General features: G+C 45.8%; 1 protein-coding gene and 1 pseudogene across 5 annotated transcripts in view; both read right to left on the reverse strand.

Annotated features, from left to right (window-relative positions):
- Positions 1-17,482, reverse strand: part of Klhl18 (kelch like family member 18) — an 80,474-nt gene that overhangs the window by 34,130 nt on the left and 28,862 nt on the right. For 2 of the 5 annotated variants that reach the window (XM_010624331.3, XM_010624332.3), the window contains exon 1: positions 17,269-17,397. The exons of the other annotated variants lie outside the window; for them this stretch is intronic. In XM_010624331.3, coding sequence (XP_010622633.1) covers positions 17,269-17,397 — 129 coding nt within the window. Of the gene's footprint in view, positions 1-17,268; positions 17,398-17,482 lie in introns of those variants that run through there. 5 annotated transcript variants of the gene reach the window in all.
- On the reverse strand, positions 14,774-16,449 carry LOC104862367 (annotated as a pseudogene).

A 17,482-nucleotide genomic window follows, 5' to 3' on the forward strand; every position in this document is an offset into this window, starting at 1 on the left:
ATGAGAAAACGCAAAAGGCATGAAAAGAAAGTTATTTCATCAACCAGGATAACATGGACGATAAACACATGAAAAGACATTCAGCATTATAACTCATTAGGGAAATTTAAAATCACAGTGAGATATCAGTGCACATTAACAAAATGACCAAAATTAAAAATAGTAACAATAGTCATTGCTGGTGAGGATAAAAAAGAACTGGGTCACTTGTATTAATCAGGGTTTTGTGAAGAAACAGAAAACGTGTGTGTGTGTGTGTGTATTTATACATAGAGAGAGGAAGCATATTTTGAGGAACTAGTTCACGAGATTATGGAATTTTCAAATCCCAAATCTGTAAGGCAGGCTGGCAGGCTAGAGATTTAATGCAGCAGTCATGATTCTGAAATATGCACTGCAGGCAAACAGGCTGGAACTTCAGACAGGGTGTTTCTCTTGCCATTTGGAAGAGCACGGTACTTTGGACCAAACTCAGGGCCCTAGGCATGCCTAGCAGGCATTTTACCCCTGACCAAGATTCTCTTGGAATCTTGAGGCAGAAATGCTTCTTCCAGAAATCCCAGGGTTTTGTATGTTTTTGTTTTGTGGCTTTGGGGATCAAACTTAGGGCCTTGTGCATCCAGGCAAGCTCTCTGCCATGGAGCCACACCCTCAGCCTAAAAGCAAGCTCAGTTTTTGCTCTTGAGACTACAGACTGAAAGAGATCCACTCACATTATGGTGGGGTGATAGACTCTATTCAAAGTCTACTAATTAAAATGCTAATGACATCTAAAAATATCTTCACGGCAATATCCAGACTAGTTCTGACAAAACTGGGCCCCCTAGACAATCCCAGCTGACACATAAAATTAACCTCCACCATCATGCCAGCCGATGGGAATGCAGGTACAGTCTGGAAAGTCACTTGGCAATTGCTTCTAAAACTGGAGACATACTTACCATATCATACAGAAACTGTGCACATGGACTTTTTTTTTTTTGGTACAGGAGATCAAATGGGGGACCTTGTGCTTGCGAGACAGGCAGCGGAAACCACTGAGCTAAATCCCTGGCCCTGCACATGAACTTTTATCCCAGAGGAAAATAAAAACACCTAAGCTCATGCAAAATCCAGTGTACTTCACTTCAGTCCATAGTGGCTTTATTCATAATCGTTAAAAAATGAGAATGCCCTTCAGTGGGTAAAGGATTAAACAAACTGTGCATAACCACACCATGGAATATTACTCCGAAATACAAAGGAAAAAAAATCAGTACACGTAACAACTGGGATGCACCTCAAGGGCATTATGTTGAATGAAAAAGTTAACCTCAAAAGTCCCTCACTCTGTGACTCCACTCTGCTAACATTCTCAAGATGAAAGATGAAGGACAGAGTTGCGGTTGCTAGAGCAAGGGGTGATGGGCGGGGAGGCGACTGTATGACTATGAGGGGACCAGGAGGACTCCTGGGCTGGGGAGTAGCTGTGACTCGGGGAGGCAGCTGTAACCTTGACAAAAGCAAGAGGTGCGGGAATTTTCCCATCCCTCCTAAAACAGGCGTTCCACCTCCGGAGCAATCGTATGTTTCATGTTTCCTGGAATAGTCTGGCAGCTAATACCCAGTTTTACTGAAGGAATGAAATTTCCAACACAGTCAACTCAAGGTATAGCGGAGTCGAGTCGTGTCAGCTCTCCTTAGTTTGGGCTACTTCTTCAGGTCAGATCCAGACACTAAATGGCCCTGATCTACGCCCTCTGGTTTTATCCACCACCATGCCTCTTTTTCTAGGTGTCTGGCAATTCCACAGATTGCCCTGCTTCTCTGCTACCTCTATCCGCCCCTGCTTTTTGGTACTGGGGATCGAACTCAGGACCTTGCATTTTCAAGGTAGGTGCGGTATCACTGAGCTAAATCCCCAGCCCAATCCCTTATTTTTCTGTATAGTGCGTCATTCCTTATCTCCAAGATCCAGTTCAAATGCTCTGCTGGGCCTCCCTGACTTCCAAGCAGCCAGCTCTCCTCTCCTTGTGGAAACTGGTTGAGTCCCCACTGTGGCGCACATTACACTGTGCTCACACGTGAATGGGGCTGGGAGACCAATAGTGAGGACAAAGAACAGGTCTGAGCCCTCTGTTGATGGCACTTTGGTTTCTTTGCTTCAGGGGGACCCCACCAAGGCAGTGACTCTGGAGGCAGGTGAGAGGAAGACCAGGGGATGCTGAAAAAGACCTGGGGCTACAGCCCCACATAAAGAGCTAGCTGACACTTTCAGGCTTGTCCTCACCCCTTCCAAATCCTCCCTCCCCAAATCCAGCAGGATAGGATGGGAGATAAAGAGGGAGACAGGAGGGCCAAGTCCTCAGGAACCACTGTGCCAACCCCAAGTGCTCTGAGGCTGGTTTTTGCCAGTCCAGCCGCCTTCCCAAGGGTTCAAAGTCACAGTCTGCACCTAAGCCACCTCTTCAACTCCACCCTCCTCGCGGCTCCATGCCTCTCTTACTTGATACAAGCATGTGTGCGCTTTCATGCCTGGGCCTCTGCACAGACTGTCTCCCAGGCTGGAATGCCTCTTCCCGTCACGTCTGTCTGTCAGAGGCCGATTCAGCCTACAAGGTACTGATCCAATACCATCCTTTCCATGAGACAGTCGCCCTTCTGCTGAACTGTAAAAAATCGCCTCCCTTGGAGTTGGGGGTGCCTGTACTCTTACAGAACTCATCACACTGTCCTGTCCCATGACCAACTGATAGCACCTACCTCCCTACAAACCTATGAACACCAAAGGCAGAGGCTGAGGACTGGTGCCCCAAGTGCCCCAAAGCACTGTGCACAGCTGAATGTGCTTTTCCAGGACACTGACTAAAGAGCATCTCAAACACGATGCCAGGCTCCCTTTGGGGTTAATTCAGCACTTTGGAGCCCTTGAAATGTGCCAAGAACCACACATGGATAATCGAAGGCTCGCAGGCTTCAGGAGCTCTTCCTCTAGAGGGGAAGGAAAGCACATCCACACCACATTCAGTATGAGAGGAGGAGTAAAAAGTTAAGGCCAGGCTTCTACACCTTGGCGTGCAGAGGCTGGAAGAGCCACTGGGTCTGAGGTGAAGCCTGACATTCTGCCACTTCCAATGGGCTCCCAGGCGATGCCAGGGTTATGGTCCAAGGACAGCACTCTGCGAGGTGAGGAGAGCTAGGCAGCATGGAAGAGGGGCAGTCGAGTACAGCTGGAGACAGGAGACGATCAGCCTGAGATGGGGCTTCCTGCAGCCCTCGATGTGACAGAACAAAGGAAAGAAGATGGCATGGGTCTCTGCCAAACAAAAGCAGAAGTGGTGTAAAACAGGTGTGTCAGCTTGCTAAATACACACAAATGCTAAGGACAGGGAGGGAGTGCTGGGTCACCTTGCACCCTTAAGAAACACGGATGGAGCCCTGAAGTGCAACAGGACAGGCCCCAGGGGATAGACAGCAGAGGTGCTAAAGAGCCAGCAAGCTGGTCTAGGAGACTATGGGGACTCAGCGGGGGAGGCTGAGAGGGGCCCAGCTGGCAGTCCTGGAAAAGCCCATCAGGAGTAGCTGTTGGCACCAGAAACCATTAAGCTTCTCCCCATTGTATCTGAGACAGAAGGGACAGTGAGGGATTTCTCTGTGCAGCTTAGAATCGCAGATTTGGTCAAATCAGCAGTCCTTCCCTAGATCCCATGGAAAACCATGCGCCACCTGTTGCTCCTACATTCCCACTACCACCAGACATCAGGACGACTTGAAGAGCTGGGCACAGACCCAGGAAGGCAAGCTTTGCTCACCATGCAGTACAGGCACCTCATACAGCCACCAACAGCACAGCGGCTCTGTGTACTTCTGGCTCCCTGACAGCCCTAGCTCTGGGTTTCATGTTAGCAGTGTCCGAGTGTTCCCAGGAATTCAAAGGAATCAGTCAAACAGAGGGGGAACCATCAGAAGTAGAGAAACAAGTATAACTAAGAAAACAAGTATTTCCCACAATGCTGTGAAAGAAGGTAACTTCTTTTTACCATGGAATGAATAAAGTAAGATTTCTGTTCCCTCCTCCTCCACCAAGGAAAGAACTAGCCAGAAATAGTCTTTCTCTAGCTGTCCGCATCATCTTTCCTAACAACAGGGGGAAAGGACAGGGGAAATCCTGTTTGCTCTTCAAGAGCTGTGGAATATGCAGACCACCTTCCTACACCATCCTGATCCTTCATTCGTAAATAATTGAATGATTACTGCTTGGCTTCATTCATTCATAAAGGTTTTTTTTTGTTTGGTGCTGGGGCCGAACTCAGGGCCTCTGTGTGCCACGCACACACAGTACCACTGAGCGCCCCCAGGCCACTCACAGTGTTTACTGACCACGCTGTGCCAAGCCGGGAGCCAAGCTGGGCCTGGAGGGGCCACTTCCCTGACCTCGCGTCCTGTCACTTCTCTCTTCGGTTGCTCTATTTTTACCAAGCCAGCTTCCTGCTGCTTCCCCCAAGCCCTGTGCTTACTATGCCCTCTACCCAGAATATTCCTCCCTCAGCCGTTCCAGGGTCACTCCTTCCCTTATTCATGCACGTCGCTAACAAAAACCACACACTAAGGTCCTTACCTCGCTTCACTTCTCTTTATAGCGCTCATCACCAGGGGACATTTATGGTTTTTGGTCTTTGTCAGTGCTGGGGATCAAGCCCGGGGCCTCCTGCACACCAGGTAAATGCTCTGTCCCTAGACCTTTCACAGATGCTGGTTTATTGTCTCCTGCCCTACTAGTGCAGAAGCTCAGATTCTCTACTCACTACTGCTCTGCAGCACAGAGGACAGTGCTTGGCCTGGGCAAAGTACCAACTCACCCTGAGCACACTGCTGAATGAAAGTGAAAATGTGAAGCCACTCCAAGTAGAGCAATAAGACCAGAGGTAAACCTGCAAAAAACAAGCTGTTGGCTGCATAAGGATCATTCCCTAAGGATCTACAAGAATTCTCTCGATGCAGCCAAGTATAACAGGTGATGCCTATAATCCCACCACCTGGGAGGCTGAGGCAGGAGGATCCATTTAATGAGACCTCCAAGTCAAAAAATAAAAATAAAAAAGGGGTAGGAACGAAGCTTAGTATGAAGGCCTCAGTCCTGGAGGGGGCGCAAATACTGGGTTGGGTAAAAAATGAAGAGAATCTCAATTAGGACAGTGGTTTCCTACATACCTATAACTCAGACACCTGTGTAAATAGTTCAGTCCCTGCCCTGCTGTTGGGAGTTACAAAATCATAAATAACTATGCAATTACTGTTGTGATTAGTGCCACAAAATACATAAAAGGGACAAGATGAGCCAAAGCTGATTCCAGAGTTTTAATTGTGCAAGTTCAGATGGATGGATACTTACAGAAAGGAAACACAAGAAGAGACAGCTTAGAAGGCCAAGAAGATTCATTGTAGACCTATTGAGTACGAGGACACATAGGACAAATGAAATAAAGTTCTCTTAATCTGAGGACAAAGAAAGGGGTAGAAATACAATTTGGAGGCTATCTTTAATTTGAGACTACACCAATACACCTTAACTTGGAAGGTGTGGTAGGTAGCACAGCAAGTTTTGCTGGTCATCAGCACACATCCACCAAGTGAACATGACATTTAGATTTCCTAATCAGTCCGGGAAAGCATGCACAGAGTAGTGTGTGCATCACTTAAATACATTACCTCTTAGAAATCAGTTTCCTAAGTGACAATTTGAAGTGCAACTACCAGGCCAAACTAATACAAATTAGTGGTTTGTTTTGAGGGTTTTTATTTTTTTATTTCTTTTTGAAACAAGGCTTCACTAGGAGGCTGGCCCTGCACTATGTAGACTAGGCTGGTGTCAAACTTGCAGCAATCCTCCTGCCTCAGCCTCTGATTGCTGTGATTATCGGTGTGCACCACTGTGTCCAGCTTACCATTTGGTAATTAATGGCCGAGGCAGATTATTACAAAAAATAAAAAGAAAGCTTATCTTTTATCTGTCAATAATGTTTCTGATCGATGAGTTTGGATCCAGAGATGAACTTTGATTTTAACGTCACAAAGGACTAAAAGCAATCTCACTTGTCCATCTGGTAACAATTCTTTCTGAGCTTAGCACAGACAACATAAAATTGACCATTTTAACCATTTTTGAGTATGCAGCTCGGTGGCATTAAGCACATTCACTTTGTTCTGTAAGTGTCATCTCCATCCATCTCTAGAACATTTTCATAATCTCAAACAAAAACTCTGACCCATTACATAGCAACTTCCCATTCCTGCTTCCTCCCGGCCTGACAACCACCGTGCTGCTTCTTTGGCCTTGCAAAATGAACTTCTATAGTTCTCTTATACAAGTGGAGTCACACGTTTGTGCTTTCGGGACCAGTTTATTTCACTTAATAGTGTTTTCTTTTCTTTTTGTTTTTTTGAGACAGGTTCTCACCATGTAGTTGAGACTGAGACTAACCTGGAACTCACTATGCAGCCCAGGCTGCTCTCGAACTTACAGTGATCCTCCTGCCTCAGCCTCACAAGTGCTGGGATTACAGGCATGCACCACCACGCCTGGCTTTTAGTGTTTTTTTTGTTTTGTTTTGTTTTGTCTTGAAACAGGGTCTTGCTGTGCAGCCCTGTCTGGCCTTGAACTCCTGACAATTCTCTGCTTCTGCCTCCCAAGTACTCGGATTACAGCTTTGGCATAGCATCGAGGTCCATCTGTGTTGTCGCGTGTGTCAGAACCCTTCATTTTTAAGGTTAATTATATCCCATGGTGTGTGTGTGTGTGTGTGTGTGTGTGTGTGTGTGTACTGTTTATCCATCCATCCATGGACCCTGAGTTCTACCTGCCTTTGGGCTCTTGTGAACAGTGCAGCTATGATCACTGGTGCACACATATCTCTTCCTGAGTCTTTTTTTTGGTTTTGGTTTTTTAAAACAGGGTCTCACTATGAAGTTGAGACTGACCTGGAACTCACTATGTAGCCCAGGGTGGTCTTGCACTCACAGTGATCCTCCTGTCTCAACCTCCCCAGTGCTGGGATTACAGGCATGCACCACCATGCCCAGCCTGAGTCTATTTTTTAAAAAGCATTTCTGTTTTCTCATCAGAAATTCAGGACACTCTGCCCCAGCACATCACTTATCCTGGGTCATATATGAGCTCCCAGTCTTCTACTTTGCCTGCAAAAGCCCAAACTCTGCCCCTTACCAGCAGGCCCTAAACACAATCTGTCTGTCCCCCTGAACACAGGAATTGCCACAGTACCCTATGCCCTGCCACTCTACAAGCAGCTGAGTATCCTCAGCCTCCACTGAGACAGAAAGGGAACACAGTGAGTCTAGTAAATGCTTTGGAAACATTCTGCTCCAGGTTCCAGCAGAGCTATACAAATTCAAAGATGAGATGCAAGATTTAATAATACCTTCTCCTATGTGGGTAATTCACTTGCCAACCAGTATATCCCGTGATCACCTACAACAGGCTGGGGACAGTTCACTTCCGGGTGTATGTGGTGTTGAGGATCAAACCCAGCGCTTGGAACATGCATGGCAAGTGCTTTACACTGAGTTACAGCTCCTGCCCTTCATCTGTACTCTTCAGGAAGAGACACTTCCAAGGTTAGATACTGCATGGAGCAATAAGGCAACAGTAACTGTAACCTGCTCCAAAGCCTTGAACTTCATAAAGGCCATATCAACTACAATGGGGCCCAGCATGCTGGCCCACACCTGTTTTCCTGGCACTTGGGAGGCTGAGGTAGGAGTGCAGCCATGAGTTCAAGGCCAGCCTGGACTACACAGTGAGACCCTGTCTCAAAAAACTAATACAGCCAGGCGTGGTGGCCCATGCCTGTAATCCCAGCACTCAGGAGGCTGAGACAGGAGGATCGCTGTGAGTTGGACCAGCCTGGGCTACATAGTGAGTTCCAGGTCAGTCTCAACTACATAGTGAGACCCTGTCTCAAAAAACAACAACAAAAAAAAAACCTAATACATATATAAAACAGGTTAGTAAACTACAGCCAACTGAGTTACTTCACATTTGGTTTTGTAAATAATTTACTGGAACGCAGCCACACCCTCACACGGTGTACAGTACTAACTACATGAAAGCTGAGTAGTTGCAACTGAAACTCTATTACCCATAAATCCTAAAATAGAACCTTTGCTAACTTCTAGTTCACACCACACACTCTGGCTCACTCCTTGCCTCCCCAGGGCAGTCACCTCATCATGACATTCTTCCTGAGGTCTTCCCAAGCTAACCACAGGGAAGTGGCCGGCTCAGCGGCTTGGAAGTACGAAGATGCCAGGCCCCTGACTTAGGAAGGAGTGGGGACACACCTTTAGAGAAACAACATGGCCTCCTTTTCTATCCTCAGGTGAGGCCAAAGGGTAGACACAGGAGTCTCCTGAGGAAGCAATAAAGGAAATGCCTGCACTAGCAGCAGCTGCATCCACCCAGGCAAGCTTCACACGCTGCCCACGGGTGCTGAGTGCTGGTTGCCGTGCTGCCAGCTGGTTTCCAGACTGCACCTCTGACTCTTCTCCCTCCCACATCAGGCAGCACCGACCACTCTCGCCACCTAACCTGTGTCTGAATTTAATAGCATCACCCACGGCATAACTCGAACAAGACATCAGAAGTGGATTTTTGATGAATACGGAAGTCCTAGCACTTGGGCTCCACTCCTCTGGGAACATAGTCTTTCTCAGCCCTAACTGTACATTAGAAAGACACAGGCTGAGGCTGGGAATTTAGCTCAGTGGTTCCGCTGCCTGCCTCGCAAACACAAGGACCCAGGTTCAATTCCCCAGTACAAAAAAAGAAAGACACAGCCTTAAGATGAACACTACCTGAAAAGAACAGGAAACACCAGGAAGGAACAACTGAATACTGTTCAGAAGCACACATTTTCCAAGACAACATCATTTTAAAATTAAAAGGAGTAAAAAAAAATATCCTGTCTGAGCCTGGCGTGATGGTGCACACCTTAATTCCTGCTACAGTACTTGGGGAGGCTAAGGCAAGAGGACCATAAGTCTGTCCAGCCTGGATAAGACAGGGAGCCTCCATCCAAAAACAACAAAAAAGGCCAGGTGTGGGGTGCACACCTGTAATCCCAGCACTCAGGAGGCTGAGGGAGAAGGATCACTGTGAGAGTTCCATGTCAGCCTGGGCTACATACCAGTAGTGAAGTTAAGGTCAGCCTGAACTACACAGCAAGACCCCGTCTCAAAAAGACCAAAACAAATAAATAATAATAATAAAAAAATTCCTATCTAGAAGATTGCAGAGAAAGCCTGCATTTTCTTCTCTACTGAAATAGAATAGGGTGTTGCCCTGGGACATACACATCAGCACCAGCTGCGCTCAAAGATGACAGGGAAGAGGCTCTGTTCCCTGCTCTGCCTCACACAACAGCAGGGCAGGTAAGTAATCTGACAGAGGAGGTAAAAACATCCCTTCCACCCATACAAAAGCAGCTGTGTTGGATCTCAGCTAATAGAGCTTTGTAGCTTGGGCAAATCCCTTAATAGCTCAGAGCTGTAGGGTGGGTTTGTTTGTTTTTAATTTGCAAAACGGATGTGCAAAACTTGACAGAGGACCTCCATAGGCTGCTCTGACTATGATTGTTCTAGCACTATAACTATCCCTGCATAATTTACTATACTACACATAATGACAATGGCATGCATCAGCAGGTCCTCACCTTGTTTCCTAATATCCTTCTCCACCTCCTCTCTCATCACAAAGCCAGTGGCAACAGCAAGCTGGCAAGTTTCCAGACTCAAAAGCTAGCTTCAGTGAAAATTTTGTACCTGGATTTAGTGGATCAAAAGGAAATATCCTACTACTGTACCTTTCACCCTTGGAAAAGACATTTCCTTCCCAGGCACAAATTCTCAGACCCAAGTTCAAAACCTCAGTGAGAAGACTGATGGTGATAGATCTTTCAGGAACCATTTACTGGTGGCTGCAAAGCAAAAAATGTGTACACAGATATCTGTGCATGCACATGCGTGCACGCACAAACACACACACACACACACACACACACACACACACACCCCTTCTCTCTACACTTACAGGTTTGTGAATAACATGCATGTTTGGAGATTCCCACTCCCCCCACACACTCTACTTTCACAAATACAGAAAAAGGAAAGGAGTATCTGAACTAATCTGGTGGCTACATATCTCATGAGTATGAAGAACACTCAGTGAATTAGGATTCCGCCCACCTGACTGGACCCGACTGACCCAATAGAGGCTGCTTGGGTAGCCCAGAAAAAGGAGATAAAATAGGAAGAGGGGATGAGAGCCTTCACAGATACCAACCTCTCTACCACACCAGCCTTAGGCCACAGGGTGCTTACTGTCCTCCTAAACACAAAGATAAAAGACTTTCCAATGAGACAGACCAGAGATAAGTGACCACTGAATGTAACAACAACAACAAAGAAGCAAACCATGGGCCAGGGATTTAGCTCAGTGGTTCTGCTGCCTGCCTCACAAGCACAAGATTCCAAGTTCAATCCCCAGTACAAAAAACAAAACAAAACAAAACAAAAAACAAAAAACGTATTACTCTTTTCTGAGGAGAGTGGGCATGCTCAGAGTAGACTATTACTCTTTTCTGTTGTGCCTTTACTTAACTAACCAACAGGCCTCCCAAGAAACTGAAGTTCCAATATACTTCCAAAAAGAAAATTAAACCTAGGTTCAAATACTTGCAGTGAGTTTTGAGAATGTAGTATGGCTGCAAAAGCTCACTTTCATGCTCTCCCTAAACAACGTTGAGAAAACGAACAAGATGATACATTGTTAAGGGTAAGTAAAGGTGACCTGAAGCAGGTTAACCCAATTTCACACTGTAGCGGCTGAAATCAATTCAGTCACTCTCAGTGGCAGGAAAGGCAACAGGACAGGATGAGGAACAACTGGCCCTGAATATGGAGGCCAGAAGTCTAATCCTACTTCTGCCCAACCCAATCTGTGACCCTGAAAGTCCCTTCCTTTCCTAGGCTTGGGTCCTAATCTGTGAAACATGAGTTATGGAAGTAGAGCAGTGATCTGCAATTTTTTTTTAAGGCAATAAGCATTTTGTTTAGGTAAAATCATCCAAAGTGCATCATAAAATAAATTCAAAACAGCACAATGAAAATATATAAAAGGGCTGGGAATTTAGCTCAGTGGTGCCAATACCTGCCTACCTCCCAAGTGCAAGGTCCCGAGTTCAATCCCCGGTACTCCCCACCCCAAAAGAAAAGAAAACATATAAAATATTCTCTCCACTCCCTCCAGAAACTTTATTGAATTATTATAAGCTGGGTAGTGCATATCTGCAGCCCCTGCTGCTTAGGAAATAAGGCAGGAGGATCAATTGAGCAGAGGAGTTCAAGACCAACCTGGGAAAAATGGCAAGACCCCAACTTTTTTTTTTTTTTTTTTTTTTTTTTTTTTTGAGACAGGCTTATTCTGTAATTCAGGCCAGGCTTGAACTCACTAGGTAGCCCAGGCTGGCCTTGAACTCATGGTGATCCTCCTGCCTCAGCCTCCCAAGTGCTGTGATTACAGGGGTGCACTCCCACACCTGGCTATGAGCCATGACTCTTAAAAACCATGTGTCAGGGCTGGGCATTTAGCTCAGTGGTTTTGCCACCTGCCTCATAAGTGCAAGGTCCTGAGTTCGATCCCTAGTACCAAAACAAACAAACAAAAAAAACCATGTGTCAATAATAAATAGCTACTACTTACTCAGCCTTTATTCTATGATGGTTTGGAGTATATTAACTAATACAATCTTCAAAATGGAGATAGATGATGACTTCTGTCTTATACATGAAGAAACTGAGTCATCAGGTTGGGGATTTAGCTCAGTGGTTCTGCGGCCTGCCTTGCAAGCACAAGGACCCGAGTTCAATCCCCAGTATGTACCAAAAAAAGAAAAAGAAAAAGAAACTAAATCATCAACATTTACAGAACTCATTCAATGCCTCCAACACTGAACTCTGGAGACACCAGCTCTGAAGGTATGCCAAGAGGGAGAGGCCCAAAACAGGCAGTACTGGTCCCTTCCCCAGTCAAGCAACTACTCTGTCACTGCCCTAGCCTAAGACTGAAGGTTCACTCCCTGAACAAGGTAACTTTCGACTCCGGATTCAGGTAACAAGCAAACCACGGAAGACAAGGAAGGGCTGGGGCTGCAGTGCAAACCTGCACACAAGAGACAGAGCCCCCAGTCTCTCTCACCTAAGACCCCCAGTGGTTAACGGCCAGACCCATTTCATGTAGGAAGATGCTTAGAGGTAGACTGATGGACGCTGAACGTATCCCAGCCAAAAGGACACTATCACTGGGACCTCAACAGAAATGTACATTCTCAGGCCCATGCCAGACTCATGAGTCAGAATTTCTGGGAGAACTCCAACAACCAGAGTTTTGACAAGGGCAACATGTGATTCTAAGCCCTCTGAAGTTTGAGAACCCCCGCCCTACAGGGAGGCCCACTAATCAATAAATCATCACACACCAAAAAGCTTCCAAGCAGCTTTTACCAACATGTGATTCTAAGCCCTACAGGGAGGCCCACTAATCAATAAATCATCACACACCAAAAAGCTTCCAAGCAGCTTTTCAGTGCCTGTTTATCTGAAAAGCAGTCTGCAACCAGAAATTGAGAAAGACTCTATTATGAAAGAAACAGAAAAAGTAAAACAAAAAAGATTTTTTTTTTTAGAGCAGCTCTCACAGAGAGTAGTGAAATGCAGCAGGCTGCTTTGTTTGGCTTTTCTGCGGCCCCCACTATCCTGAGCTACTCCTCAGCCTCTACAGAACAGTTTGAGGAAATGCCTATGGTCCCTATGTCCCTACCCTTGACTCTAACAGAGTCATTCCGACTGACACACTTGGTAGGAACGCCATCTGAACGACTTACTTGTCCCTGTGAATGAACAGAAAACTTCTTAATGGAAAAATCACTCAAGCATTTCTCTGCTACAGATTTGCTATATTTGGTATTGGCATTAGTTCTACTTTATATGTAGAGGTTATCTGGAACCATCCCACCTGTCGCTCTCTTTTTCTCAGGGTCTCATAAGTCTTCCTAAACCCACTCTCACAACCTAAACCTCAATCCAAAAATTCTCTCTTACAATTTCCTTTCGCCCTTCTCACACCAAATGTTACTGCCACAGTGCAATCATTCTGCTTACTAATCTCAAGTGGCCTTGACATCTTCTACCATGCAATCACTGTGGACAAAAATCTCTCATTCATTTCTACTTCCTCTGCCTCCTTTGGTCTAGCTTGTTTTTCTTAGTTCTCTTGATTTTCCCTTCCCATCTGTGGAGATCTTGTCCTTTTTCCCAGTCTACTCCTCTCCTGGAAAACTATCTCCTTCAGGAGGGACTTCAAGGTGATGAAAAAGTTATGCCAGGTAAACATCCCTATCTGTACATTTAGAAAACTGAGGCTTAGAGAGATTAAGTAACTTGCTCAAGGTTTCAAGTAGGATTTTAATCCAAATCCTCCTGTCTTCAAAGCCAGACACTTAACCATCCTATTCTACTATCTGTAGCAGTCTGATTCAAATACAGGCAAGAAGTGGTTTTGTGAACCATGTAGAAAGTATAAGCAGAAAGACCCCCCTCCCAGAATAGTTCTATTTTGCCGGGGGGAGGTTGTCTTTTTAAGCCTCAACACATGCCTAAAACTGCATGGTAAAAGCATCTCAAATGATACATAAACTATAGAATATCTCCAATATTTTCTCCTCATATGGTTGTATAACAGTATGTGCATAAGCAGATACAGGTGATGGGCCAAGGCAGAAAGTAATTTGGGTGGTGACCTCATTGGCCAGGCATTAACTTTCAAAGAACTTTCAGGTGAATGTCAGTTTTAGTCAGAACAGGGGCATTAAGAGAGTTGTTCTTTTTTGTTTGTTTGTTTTTTGTTGTTTTTTGTTTTAATACCAGGGATCAAACTCGGGACCTTGCACTTTCGAAGCAGGCAGAACCACTGAGCTAAATCCCTGGCCCAAGAGAGTTTCTAAAAGCTGGGATTTGCCTATTTTATTCTGCATTCCTGGTCATTTTATCCATAGCCTGATTGCTCAGTTATGGTTCTCTGCCTTTGAAGTGGTACTTTAAAGGTACAGGGAATGCCTACCCAAGACGAGATTTTCACCAGAAAAAATCATAGTAGAAATGACAATGATTAAAAAAAAAAAAAGCACACTTGATTTCAGAAGTACTTAGTAATTTTTAAGAAAACTTAGCATAAATACTTCCAAAAACAACAGGCTGTGCCATGTCCCAAATATAGGAGCAAACATCTACTCAGGTCATTAGTCAAATTCTGCTCAGTAATTTGCTTCTCATGTACCCTTTCATCTCAGGATGGTCAATAATCATCTGATTTCTTCTTTATCTAATGATCTGTTGATGTTAGCCTACTTTTAATAATGAAAGAAAAAACCAGGTACCTATATATTTTAAGTCAGCTGGTTTCCTAAGTCTCATAATTTCTCTCATTTCAACATCACATTGTTTCCTTACATAGGCAGTCTCTCAGTTAAGAAAAAGAAAACATCAGTTCTAGGCTTACAAAGTGAAATGGGAGATTCTTTCCCAAATCCTTTCCTGCTTAAAAAAATTAAATGTATTAGACCAAGCAGAAGCACTTTCCAAAAACCAAAATTAGGAAGCCAAACCACAAAATGACTTGATAGCTACGGAAGGTAGCTCTGATTTCGGGTGATCATGTCTGGTCTTTGGCACTACTTCTTCCTTTTCTCCCAGCCCACCAGAGATCCCAAGGTGAAAGTGCTTTCACAATTCTAGGTTAAGAAGACCTGTGAAATTACAGGCATTTGAGCAGATCAGTTGCTTTTAAAACCACATTCTCGCCCCAGCTGTAGACAGATGCCTAGGTTGCCTTGTACCTGGGCATGTGTTACACTGCTTCGAGAACAGCAACAAATAGCTGGTTGGCATTCTGGGCCTGGTTCATGCCACTTTTGTGTTAACTATTCCAAGGACGTCAGCATAGTTGAAAAAAGAAAAGAACAAAACGTGTTCTCTAAGATCATTCTGAACACAGGTCTCTTCTTGCTCCTGGTTTCAATAGTCCCTTACTAGGAAATCACTTCATGCTTCAGGTTATACAGCTTTAACGGGTAAGCCCTGGTGAACTTTTTCCCGCAGCAGTCATACTGAAATGCTTTAACTCTTCATTGCATGTGCTGTTCTAGTTTCTGAATATGGATGAATCGCACCCCATGGTTGCATACTGAAAAGGCCCATCCGGACCGTTTGGACTTGGTCATTCTGTACTGCCGGTAGAAGGAGCAATGTGGAGTTGGTAGGGATACGGAACATTTTCCAGTCAATCATCATCATCCACATGAGCATGAGTGCTACAGGTGCACTGAAGTGCAGGTAACACCTCAGTAATACCTGCATCTACTGAGCCTACAGCGGAAGACTGAACAAATCAGAAGGTCCTCGTGATCTTGTTTACTTCCCAGTACTGTCTGTTGATCACTCAGTGAACTCAGAGATGCACTGACAGGCTGGGACACTTCCTCCAGAACCTCTGTCACTTAACCTTTGGGCTTTGACTTGGACATCATCTTCAGCATGAAGTGGCAAGGCAGTTTTTGTACTCTCAAAAGTCACATAGTCATTCTTCTGTCTATATCAGATGGGCCAGGTAATTCTAAAGTCTGGATATTTTCCACCTGTTTAACTTTCTCAGGCTGAATTCTTTGATCCATTCCAAAAGGAAAAGCTAAAGTCAACTGGTTGATTTCAGTGTTCTGTGTAGGAAGCTGAAAAACTCAATACCTCTTGAGAACTTGTTTGTGCTGCTACATTTTACAGGACTCTTAGGAGACATAACAATGTAGCTTTTGTGTTTTCCCTGGGATTCTCAGCAGACAGGAATAATTCTTTCCACCACACTGCACTCTGAAGATAATGGAGAAATGCTTCCATCTCGAGAAGTAAAACTGCAGTTAGAATTATTTTCTTGCCCAGCACCTAAACTCTTACCTGCCTGGCTCTACGGCACATTCCATAAAATACTTGGTTTCATGAATTCTGCACACTAAACACTAAACATTTACATATATCTGGCTGCAGCTAGAACATCAATATTTTTTGTATTAATCGATAGAGTGACTATATAAGCATATTTTTAAAAGATGTATAAAGCTAGTCACTGTAACATGATGCATATCCGACCTGTTCTTGTTCTCTGCTTGGCCTTCAAACTTGGTGTGAAAGAAATCACTGAAAGCTGCTAGTACCACCTATGTGCCCGAAAGATTTTGTCCTGGACACGAATAGTGACATCACAAAAATGTCCATTCGTAGCATATGTAGTTTTCCAACCATTTCCTCACTGTGGGAAGAGAGGCTATGAGCAAATCTTTTCACACCCATCTCTTTTCCTGCCTCTTCTACAGAGGTTAAGTATAAATCCTCTTCAGGGATGTAAATAAATCAGAAATGTCTTTGATTAGGATCACGTGGTTCATGGAGGAACTATGCCTTCAGAGCAAGTGACGGTCATAATCCAGGGACCATCCTCCAGCTGCACTCCCGGCCTGAAAGGAGGAGCACAGGAGCCCCCAAGGAGCCTCGGCAAAGCCGCAGCAGCTAGGGGGCGTTGGCCAGGGCAGGCAGTAGCTTTGGGAAGCTGGTAAGGTACAGCTGGTTAAGGCATCCCTGTCCTCAAGCAGCCCATCAGCTCAGGACCTTTTTTGGGGGTGGGGTGGGATATGAAAGTCTTCCAGTGTGAGAAAAGATTTCCAGATCGAGTGTAAGATCCAGGGGAAGCATGACTCCTGAGGAGCAGCCTCTGCCTCCGCACAACAGTCACTTTGGGGGCACACAGAAGTCTAAGTGCCAAGAGAAGGTGCTTCAGGGAGCCCACCCGCGTGTGGAACCAGTCCCCACCCCTTCTCCCAAGGGGGACTGTGAGCAAATCTCTAGTCTGTGCGCAGAACAAGGAGGCGAACAGCCCTTGTCGCCCACTCTGAGGGCCTGGCGGGTCTCACCTCCCGCCCTCCCTGCCCAGGGCTGCAAGGCTGCCCCTTGTCCTCTCCCAGCTTGGCCTCCATCCCCCTCTCTCTCCCCTCAGTCCCCTCCAGCCTCTCACCCCATCCCTCGCCCCCTGTCCTCTCTGCCCCTGTCCCCCGCCCCTCTTTTCTTCCGGTTCGGCTCCTCTCCCATCACCAGCCGCCGCCCAACCCGCGGCACCTTGAGCGTCACGTCGCACAGCTTGCCCTGCCGTCGGATCTCCTCCATGACGCCGTAGCCGCGACTAGGCAACTCGGACACCGAGAAGTGCACCAGGTCCTCAAGCTCCTCCACACCGTCCTCCACCATCTTCCCCGGCCGCCGCGACTGCGCAGGCTTGACCGGCCGGCTCCACACTAATCAAGGCGGAGCGAGGGCACACGCCTACAGCAGC

Source organism: Fukomys damarensis, unplaced genomic scaffold (genome assembly GCF_012274545.1).
Source record: "Fukomys damarensis isolate Sample0158 unplaced genomic scaffold, DMR_v1.0_HiC HiC_scaffold_12, whole genome shotgun sequence".
Classification (NCBI taxonomy): domain Eukaryota; kingdom Metazoa; phylum Chordata; class Mammalia; order Rodentia; family Bathyergidae; genus Fukomys; species Fukomys damarensis.